The 11,204-nt window shown below is 35.3% G+C and overlaps 1 protein-coding gene across 2 annotated transcripts in view; it reads right to left on the bottom strand.

Annotated features, from left to right (window-relative positions):
* Window positions 1-400: 400 nt before the first annotated feature.
* Window positions 401-11,204, bottom strand: part of Sept7 (septin 7) — a 67,686-nt gene continuing 56,882 nt past the window's right edge. The window contains exons 9-14 of one of the 2 annotated variants that reach the window (XM_005346960.3): window positions 10,499-10,595; window positions 8,651-8,702; window positions 6,511-6,636; window positions 5,313-5,448; window positions 2,771-2,910; window positions 401-1,465 (exon numbers count right to left, since the gene is read on the bottom strand). In XM_005346960.3, the coding sequence (XP_005347017.1) occupies window positions 1,426-1,465; window positions 2,771-2,910; window positions 5,313-5,448; window positions 6,511-6,636; window positions 8,651-8,702; window positions 10,499-10,595 (591 nt within the window). In that variant the 3' untranslated portion in view covers window positions 401-1,425. The remainder of the gene's footprint in view (window positions 1,466-2,770; window positions 2,911-5,312; window positions 5,449-6,510; window positions 6,637-8,650; window positions 8,703-10,498; window positions 10,596-11,204) is intronic. The other variant, XM_005346961.2, reaches the window with a different exon arrangement.

Genomic DNA, 11,204 nt, shown 5'->3' with positions numbered 1-11,204 from the left:
AAAATTCAGAACTAAGTATTTCTGAAAAGCAGTAAGCATCTTTCAAACATTCTGAACAGTCTTTCAGGCTCTGAATTAAGTAAAAACTACATTAATTAGAATGATCATTTATTTAGGCTTTGGTCATTAATTTAAAAAGCTACACTATACTCCTTTAAAAAAAGAAAAAAAAAATCCAATAGTTTCTGGAAGTTTCTAGACTACACACAGTCCAAACCTGAGTGGGAAAACACTTTCAGAGGTAGCTTACTAATGCGCAGCAGTAACAGCAGAGGGTGCTGGCACTCAAAAACTGGCACATACACATGCCTATCAAGATGGTCACGCAGCAGACCCTCGGAGGGAATTCAAGGCTCTTCCCAACCTGCCAGTGTACTACAGAATATGCAAGACACCGCACTTTGTTACATCACAACATTGTTTATTATGTGAATTTTTTTTACAATACAAACAAAAAATACATGTATGCAATATATGGATACAGCTAAATGCAGAATGGTGACTTTTTTTCTCTTCGAGAGGCCATGATTCCCATTTCTAGTAAAACAAAAGACTGAGTATAGGTAGAAACAGGTTGGTCGTTAGCTTCACAATTTGCCTAGAAATGATCTACAAATGCATTTTTCCTCCTGCTACTTACCAGAAAGTGTAAAAAGAAAATTAAAGGAAAGTTTCCTCGTTGGTTCCTACCATATGAAAGATGCTATATTCTATTTTAGCAGGGCCAATATGTGGAAAATATCTAAATTAAATGTTATTACAAAAATGAAGCAGTAATGAGATTCTGGCTAAAGGGTCACTAAATGAGAATAATATATATATATTTAAAGAATCCAAAACAAACAAACAACAAAAAAAGGCTGTTATAAAAAGCTCTAGGTGCACTGTAAGCATATAGGTTTTTTCCATGTGTACTTTTAAACAATGGAAGTGTCAAAAAATAGGGTCCACTGTGTTAGACTAAATACATTATTGTATAGGCTGCATCGAATGGAACCTCTGTATTATAATTATCATAGAGAAGCATAGTTTGCATCATATTATGGCAATTTATCCTCAATGAAAACCTTCCAGAGTCCTTTTATTTTAGAATATTCTGTAAACAATCAACCCACCAGAACATGATTGTACAACAGTAAAATGTTTTCTTGCATTAAACTGAAGACATCTTTTTAATTTAAAAAAAGAAAAAAAGAAAATGTAGAAAGGTACTCAGAGCTGTTAATTTCTAAGTACACAAAATCCTAGACAATTCAAGGCATCTTAATCTCCACCGAGAACAACAACAAAAAAATAATTTTTTTCATGCTGTTAAATCCATCATTATGGATAAAATTGGTGCAAATTGGTCAAACGGATCCAACAAACACTGATGTCCAAGCTGGCATATTGGCAACTAATACATAACTGGTGGTCAATAAGAGTTTAAAAGATCTTGCCTTTCTTCTTGTTCTTTTCCAAGGTTCTAAATGAAAAAAGAAAATAACGAAGATGAGTTGCTATATTATAAAAGCCAAAAGTAACAAATGGCAGAAACAGCTAATCCAAATACAACTATGTTGGAATTTCAAAAAATACATTTTCATTGTAAAAAAAAAAACTAAGACATTTAAAAATAAACAGTGAACCACTGTTATCACATAGAAAGTATTTTCTTAGACAATCAAATGTTTGACAAAATTCCAAAACAAGTAGTAAAAGCCAGAGTGAAGCTCCATTTTACTCATTTTAATTTACAAAAATTTTTTTTCTAAAATTCAATTGTAGAAAATTTAAAAGATCAACTCTGGTGCCTTTTTTTACTGTCAGCTGCATTCTTTATATCTGCTTTGACAAACGTGTTTTCTTCTTTGGAAAGAACATTCATAGGAAGGTAGTACAACAATGGTTAAGTATGAAAAGGCCTCACTAGGACAGTGAATCAGAGACTCCTTAAAGGGACTTCACATTTTCAATTTTAAATGACACTAATCAAAAAAAGAAAACTAATGTCTAAACAATATTGAGTTTTATACATATCGAGATAATTAGCAGTATTACAAATTATATGTGTCATATTTACCTTAAAGAATTTATTCTAAAGATAAAACTGAAGCATCTCCTAAGGGATAGGAAGCACAGATTCTGCCTAGTATTTGCAAGACATCAAGTTTAATACCAACACCTGGAAACATCATATCCAACACTTGAGTTGAGGAGGTGAAAATACTATTACAGTACACCAAATGAACCTATTCATTTAAAAACATTTATCCATGAAAACAACTCTGCTTGGGGATTGTAATGGTTTTAATGAGAATGCCCGTAGAGGCTCACATTTTTATTTGAATAGTTGGCACCTAGTTGGTGAACTACTTGAGAAGGATTAGGTGAAGTGGCCTTGTTAAAAAGAGGTGTGTTGGCTGAAAAGATGGCTCAGAGATAAAGAACACTGGCTGCTCTTCCAGAGCCCCTGAGTTAAATTCCCAGCAACTACAGGGTAGCTCACAACTATCTATGAGATATGATGCCTCTGCTCTCAGCTACTTTACCTGCCTGCTGCCATCCATGCTCTTGTCATGAGGGTCATGGGCCATAACTAGCACTTTAAAACTGTAAGCCTCAAAATAAACTCCTTCTCTTCAAAGTTGGTCATGGTGCTTTACTACATTAATAGAAGCCTAACTAAAACAGAGATGTATAATAACCTATGAACTTTTAATTTCAAAATAGATAAAAGTTCTTTAAAATATCAATACATCCATTTCTTAGGCATCCTGATATTAGTTACCTTGAAGAGTTTTGCTGCTCTAAAATACGTTGTTGAGCTTCCCAGTTTGCTTTCTCTTCTTCAAACTGGCGACGTTTTTCCTCTAATTCTTTGTGTTGTGCTTCTAAATTCTTTTTCATTTGTTCATGACGCCGCTGGAGCTAATCAGAATCATAGATGAAACAACTGTTTAATAAATTTAGGACAGACAGTCTAGTGCCAAGTGTGTGCACCAGTGTCACAATGCCAGGGTGCCACTTAGCAAGCACTGCTGAGATTCCTCCCATTGCAGAATCTGCCACCCAAGTGTCTCCAGAAAGGAAAACAGAAAATAACCACTTTTTAAAATAAATGTAACAAACTTATATTTGTGTATATTTTATAACAGATGACTGTTTTCTCATCGTCTTTCCTAATTCACAAGTGTAATGGAGGTTGAACAGACGAGGAAACAGCTGGGGACTACAGATCAGAGGGTGACAATATGGAGTACATAATCCCAAATCTCCTATTTCCAGGTTCAGAGGTCTAAACCAGCAGCTAGAGGAAGTAGTTAACGAAGAACCTGTAAGTTCTAATGATCCTGGTAGTGGATAATGCCCCATAGTCCCTGGAAAGGAGTTGCTCCCAAACATTATTTTTGATACAAATTTTACCTGTGGTGCTTGCTAAAAATACAGAATCCTAAGGCATAATCTAGATCCACTGGATTAGAACCTTCAGATGTTACATGGAGAGATCATGACTTTCAAGAGGCAGGTCCCAATGATCCTTCCAAGGCTAAGAACTAATGCTGTAAAGAATTGCTGGCTGATAGGTGTTAATTACAGAAACAAAAACCTGACATCTAATGAATAATCAGAAAAATAACTCCATTGTAGCACTAGCCAATCTATTCCTGAAGAAATCAATCAACTATTAAAAAGAAAAAGAAAAAAAAGGGAGAAAAAAATAGAAGAAAAAAAAAGCAGATTGAGTCACACTACACCAGATGCTGAATGGCTGTTGAGATTATGCAGCTGCCCCAGAATTATATGCACTAAAAATTTATTGGTAAAGTAATACCTTGAATTTGAAGTTTAATATAACTTTCCGTACAATCTGTTTTATTTTGTGAACCCAAAAAAACCAATTTTAAAAATACTACTGCAAAGATTTCATCTAATTCCTATAAAAGGAAATCACACTTATTCTAAGGTCTGTAAAATCTGAGGTGAAACCTTCTCCATGATAGCAATTTACTATGAAAAACGGAACAAAAGAGACTGTAAATTTTGTACCAGAGTTGGCATAAACAAATACAAAGCAATCACATACACACAATTCAAAATAGTAATTTCCTCTAAGAAAGAGAGAAGACATATAAAGACAAGGACACACAGAACTGAAATGAATTCATAGAGTTATATTTTTTAAGCTGGGAGAAGTAGGCTCACAGCTGTTTACTCTTTACAAGTAAGTAATACTTACAATTATTTTACAAATGAATATTTTGTAAGTAAAAGCATAGGTCACAATCAGCTGTATTGAGAAGTAGAAAATCTTTCAAGTAGTAAAGAACCAACAGGCCTGAAAGACAGATCCTTAGGTGGTAAAGGGGGCTGAGTTTAATCCCCAGACTCCACGTGGTAGGAGGAAAGAACTGGCTCCCACATGTTGTCTTCTAAGCTCCAAACCAGTGCCACTATATGCATTTACTCACACACAAATAATAACTAAATCTTATAAAAGGGTATAAATTATAACTTAAAATATACCTTCTGAAGTTATCTAGGGCAACAACCATAATCAAAACACATACACATATTGTCTTTATGCTGGCTTATGCAGCTGTAGCATTGACTAATATATTTTATCCTTTCTCTCATGTGGATAAGTGAGGATAGGCAGTAATATCTATCTTATATGCCCACAGCATGGACTAAGTGACAAAATACATCAGAAACTTGGTATTGCATATGACATACGATGATGTTAAAGATATTAGCAGTTATGTCAAGTAATTGCAGCAGAATAGATTCAAGAATAAAAGCTGAAAAGGTTTCTATGATTTATTTGTATATAATATGTATGTTTATACATGTAAATAAAAGGGTTTACAAACTATCTTAGGGATGTTGGTAGGCATACTGGAGTGGGGCTCTATGAAATAAGAGTAATAGACACATTCAATAGGCAGGCATTTGGGAAAGGAAACTCAGCCCAGCTTTCTTCACAAGTCCCTCCCCAAGAAGGGCACCAATTACTGGCATTTACAGGCAGGTGATAAAAATGCTAGTTTGTTTAGAAAATGACTTATAATTGTGTTTCTTATTGTTTGTTATAACTAGTAATTTATTGTAGGTATTTTAACTATTTAATATTTTGTCCTCCTACTCAGTATACTGTATCTAAGCCCTTACATACTGAAATATGTAATTTTAAAATAAAAATAGTACTTTATTCCTCTACTTTATTTTACTAGTATATTAAACTATTTTTTAAAATGTATAGATGTAATTTACATTTCAATAAACATACTATTTAAAAGAAATACTGACAGCCTGTTAATAAAACTGATTACCTCTGCTTCAGAGTCCTTCAGTTTTTGAACTTTTTCTTTGACCTTCATCTCAAACACCTGTTCCATTTCCATCTCCATCTTCTTCATCTTGGCTACATGTTCCCTTCTTTCTTCTTCCATCTGTGCCAGAGGGCTCCTGTTACCAACAATTAAGAAAAAACACTACGGTCTAAAAAAGAAAATTGTAATACTACATTCTGAATGAGCTGATAAAACAAATGAGATGCTATAGATGTCATTAACATTTGGCTGCATAAAAATATTTGCATCATTTTGACATAAATTCCAAATCGTATGTAACACAGATGAGTAAAGAATCCTTTAGAAACTGTAAAATATATAAATGTGCTTATAACCATAGAGGTTAACAGGTGTTCATCTAAATATCAAATGATTGCTATGAAGCAGAGTCTAAAATAAAACTGTTAGGAAGGCGCTTCTCTAAATCTTGTGTACCTCAGTCCTAAAGACAATTGCCCTGGCTAGTTTTTTCTCTAACTAGATATAAGTTAGAGCTACCTGAGAGGACGAAGCCTCAGTTGAGAAAATGTCTACATAAGACTGGGCAGTAAGCAAGTCCATAGGTCATTTTCTTAATTAGTGATTGATAAGGGAAGCCCAACCCACTGTGGCAGCCATTCATTAGCCAGCCAGACACAGAAACAAGAAGAAAATAAGAAAAGGTAAAAAGCCCCGAGGCAATAGGTAGATAAAGAGAAACAGATTAAATTAAATGAGCTAACCAGAAATGTGCCTAAACTAGGCAGAGCATTCAAAACTAATAATAAATCTATGTGTCATAATAAATCAACCACATACCAAAAGACATCCCAAAGTGCCCTTACCAGCTGAGCCATCTTGTTAGCCCAAGAAATTGCTTGTAACTTTCTCTTCAAAATATATATTTATCTGTTTTGTTTTATGCTGTATGAATTATAAATATGAATGGCAAAAGACAAGAAACATACAGTTCTTTATTTAAAAGAACAACAGAAAAATAACCATTCCAACAATTACAGGTAAGGCATAAAACTATCAAGACAAAACTTAACAGTAAAATTTTCTGCTATTACAGAGACTATAACTCAAATCTCCTAATGTAACAAGAATTTGAAGATAGGAAATGGAATATTTATCATGTAAACATTTTTTGTAGAGAAATATATACATATTCAGGTATATATATATATATACGTACTTAGTAAGTTGCCCTTTATTCTTGTTGTTATCCACGCCATTGTAAGTCACTGCGGCTAGCTTTCTGCTTCTGTAGTTCTCATAGTGCACATTATTAGTAACGTCTTTCAAATCCTGCATGTGTGTTCTGTCATAAACAGCAAGAGTTTGCTCATGTCAAAGGCTTTGGCACAATTAAAAACTTCACCAAGACAAAATTTCAGACAAAATATTGGTCACTTATATGTCTTCATTTACAAACAAAACAGATTAAAACAAACAGGTATAGGTTCCAAATTCAAGAGCCCTGAATCACTCAAACTACTGAATAAACTTTCTACCAAAGAAATAGTCATTGCCACTAGTTTAACTTAATTGAGAATGAAAAGTGGAGTACTACTGGAGCTCATAATCTAGTAGAAACTGTTTTCCCTTGACAATTGTTAAGACCTATTGTTGTCTAATAAATATTTGAAGGAAGGAAATGTCAATGTCAGTCTAAATCTCAAGTAATTATCTTACAGGCCAACATTAAGACTTATACTTGCTTCTAGGAAAGGTAAATTCAAAGAAGTGTCATTTTGCTAAGAACTGACTGCTGTTGGCAAACCAAGGAAAGCAACTGAAGAAGAAAGACAAAACACTGTTTTGAAGGTGTAGGAGTGAATGGTACAGAAATCATGTAGAAAAAAAGAAAAGGAGAGAAGAGAGCAGTGATCAGCAGTGAAAACCTAGAAACTAGAGAAAATTTCTACTGAGTTTTCAGATGGAGGAGTGTTTTCATGTTAATCTGTATTACATCTCTTTCTTTTCCTAAAAAAAAACTAGAAATAGAAGGAAAAGAAAGAGATGTAATACAGATTAACATGAAAACACTCCAGCTCATTTTGACCACCTCTCTGTTCCTATTTTCTCTAGTTCCACTATACTTTTTCACAATTTCCTCTCTGTGGCTACTATTCTAATTCAAGTCCTTGGGTTTCTCTAATCAAAATATTCTCAATCCTACTCTCTTAACTTTCCTTCTCTTTCAGTACCAGGAAAAGTAGTTTAAAGAACTAGTAGGAAGATTGGTTTTGCTTATGAAGTTCCAGTATGTTAAATTGCTTCGTTTACCAGCTACTAACCTGTGTACCTTATAAACACTCAAAAGTATTTCTTTTGACTAGAGCCTTTTCTAACCTATTTTCCAAATCTATTACTGAATTAAATCCAACATGAAGTATAATATTGAAAATATGAAACTACAGTCGCAATCAGAGAGGTTGCCTCCAGTAGCTGATGGGAACGGATACAGATACCCACAGTCAAACACTAGGTGGAGAGAGATCCCAGGTTGGAGGTCTACACTGGGACCCTCCCCTTGAGGATCAGGGGGAACACCACAGAAAGGCGGATGAGGAATTGTGGGAACCAGAAGGTAGAGAACCCCAAAGGAAGAGAACCCCAGCAGAGCACAGCCCATGAAAGCAAATAAGCAGGGCTCATGAGAGATCACAGAGACTAAAGTGGCAATCACAGAGCCTCCAGGGATATGAGCTAGGTCCTCTGCATATATGTTATAGTTGTTGGCTTGGTGGTTTGTTTTTATTTTTTTTTTTGGGGGGGGGGTCTCTGACAGTGGCAGTATCTCTGACTGTTTGTTTACTTGCTTTGGGGACCCTTTTCCTCCTACTGGAGACCTTTGGTCTTGCCTTAATGTGAGCTTTTGGAACTAGTATTATTATATCTTGTGCCATGTTCAGTTGATGTCTCTGGGAAGTCAGCTCTTGTCTGGGGGAAGAGTGGAGTGGTGGGGCTAAATGAGGGAAAAGTGGACTTGGAAGGGAATGGGGAGGGATGGAGGGAGAGGAAGCTGCAGTAAGAATTTATTATACAAGAGAAGAATAAACAAAAGTTTTTTCAAAAAGGACTGTTGACAAAAAAAAGTATAATACTAGTATTTCTTTGTATTCCTCACTTAATATTTTTGCTAATGACTTTAAAACCTTAGATAAACAATATAAATCATTGTCATGCATTATTATACTTCAACAGGAGACTGAAGATGCCAATATATAGTAGTGCCACAAAGTAAGTCTTCCAAAGTAACTTTCTTTAGGTGATTAAAAAAAAAAAACAACAAACAAACCTTTGCTATTTTCATTGTTGCTCACACTTACCTTATCAACATATTTCTTAGAATTGTAAAATCACAATGTTCACCATTTTCAACTATAGAAAAGGAAGAGAAAATAGAGCACACATATTAACTTTAATAAAATTTATCTTTTCATAGAAATAAAAAAAATAATACCAAGGAGAAAATATTTAAAATGCCTACATGAGAATTTTATTAAGGTTTAATACTAACACAGACCCCCAAGGAACAATAGGCAAATGTACCCTAATACTAATGCTGTGGCATTTTAAACACACTACTTTTCTTTGTGTGTGTGTGTCATATATATGTGGGTGCATGTGCACATATCTGTGAAGAAAAGGTTGACAACAGCTGTTTCCTCCACTCTCAATTTATTTACAGAGGCAGGACCCCACTGAACATTTTATCCACTAAGCCACCTCCTCAGCCCTTCTTCATGTAGCTTAATCCTAGATGACGACCATATAATGAATGAACTCTCTGGAAATAAACAATGGTAATTTGAAAGAAGACGCACTTTCTGCTTATTAGTACAGAACACATTCATCATATGATATATTAAAAAAAAACAAAACAAACAAACAAAAGACCTTAGCTGGGAAGTGGCAGTGGTACATGCCTTTAACCCCAGCACTCAGGAGCCAGAGGCAAGGCATGAGTTGGAGGCCAGATTAGTCTACAAAGTAAGTTCCAGGACAGCAAGGGACACACACACAGACACCTGCCTGAAAAACAAAAGCACCAAAAAATAAGGCAAAAACAAAAAACCTTCATGTTGTGGTTGAAAATATTAAAAACCTCCTTAGGACAATCAAAATGAAAGGCTAATCAAGAGCTCTAAGATTCATTATTAAAAAAACAAAAAACCCCCCACTAAATGGGGATAGCAAGGAAGTGGGAATAATAATAATATATAAATAAAGTAATTGCTTCAGAGCATATTTCTTTTTTTTTTTTTTTTGGGTTTTTTCGAGACAGGGTTTCTCTGTGGCTTTTTTTTTGTTTTGGAGCCTGTCCTGGAACTAGCTCTGTAGACCAGGCTGGTCTCGAACTCACAGAGATCCGCCTGCCTCTGCCTCCCGAGTGCTGGGATTAAAGGCGTGCGCCACCACCACCCGGCATATTTCTAAAGGATATAAAGTTCTAAAGCCCTAAATTGGTAATTGCAGGTTTCCTGGGAACAAAGTTGATGGTCCGTGGACAAAAACCATAGATAAACACAGTAACTTGGCATGATTTTATAAAAATTGTGCAATTACATCAACGCACAGAACAAACAGCAACTCCAACTTAGTACAATATAGATTAAATAGTAGAGTAAACTAATATAATGAATACAAACTCAGAAATATTTCTATTGCTAATATGGTATCTGGGGTTTGGTGTCATCACTAAGAGTTTATTGGCATTGAAAACCAACAAACTAGTAAATGAACTAAAAAGGTGACCTCCTCCTTGAGGAAAGAAGAGGCACTGGTTATATGATTGTGGCTGGCTCTCTCCAAACTGCTCAGTTTCCAAAAATTTGATCCTAGGAAATAACCTTAAGTCAGGGGAAAACCCCTGAACTACAAAGCTCGTTTTCAAAAGAGACAGATACTGGCTTGACAGTGGTGCAGGCACAGTCAAGTGGTCAATGGCAACTGACTGTGAAGTATTACAACTTGAGGATTTGATCTGATTTAGGAAACACATCTGAAAAATAGAAATATCTTTAAGAAGAAAACAAAGACTAGGGAAATGAAATAAAAGCTAATCTTGAAAACCCAGAGTGTACCATACTCAGCATATTTTATACTACTTATAATACAAATTTTAGCAGCTTTATGAGACCTTACATTAAGTTATCCACTGAAAAGAACCTTACCTTCAGCCACACCCCAAGGATACTGTCTTCCTCTGACTCTTTTGCCATTAACTTCGATGATAGTATTACTACCTACCACAGCAAGAGGTAAACGATCCTATAAAATAAAGTGTTATTGTAAACAGATCTCTACAGTACTCATGACTCAATTATAAATAATTTACAAGAGTCAACATATTACCAAAAATTTGCTTGGGTAGTACCTATATTATCAGTCAAGCAATAACTATTCAGGAAGTTTTGGGTTTTTCAAGACAGAGTTTTCCTGTGTAGCACTGGCTGTAGACTAGGCTTGTGCTGAGCTCACACAGTCTCTGCCTCAGTCTCCAGTGCTGGGATTAAAGGCATGTACTACCACATCCGGCCTAGAAACTGTCATTCAAACGGTATACTACCAAGGCAAACAATGAATAAAATCTCATTTTTGTTAAAATTTCAAGAATAATATCATATGCACTGGTCAAATTAGTTGTTAAAAATTACTCTAAAAACTGGGGAGACATAGAATATAAAATATAGGTTTCTATAGCCTGCCTGCAACAAGTAGGGTTGGTGCCTTGTTTGCGACCTGCCCATCCAGCACAGAGGCCTGATCTTAGGCACCAGGAGACCTAGCTTTGGGGGTTGGTGCCTTGTTTGCGACCTGCCCATCCAGCACAGAGGCCTGATCTTAGGCACCAGGAGACCTAGCTTTGGGGTGAGTTTC

This window comes from Microtus ochrogaster, chromosome 5 (assembly GCF_000317375.1).
Source record: "Microtus ochrogaster isolate Prairie Vole_2 chromosome 5, MicOch1.0, whole genome shotgun sequence".
Classification (NCBI taxonomy): domain Eukaryota; kingdom Metazoa; phylum Chordata; class Mammalia; order Rodentia; family Cricetidae; genus Microtus; species Microtus ochrogaster.
This window is presented reverse-complemented; position numbering and strand designations above follow the sequence as displayed.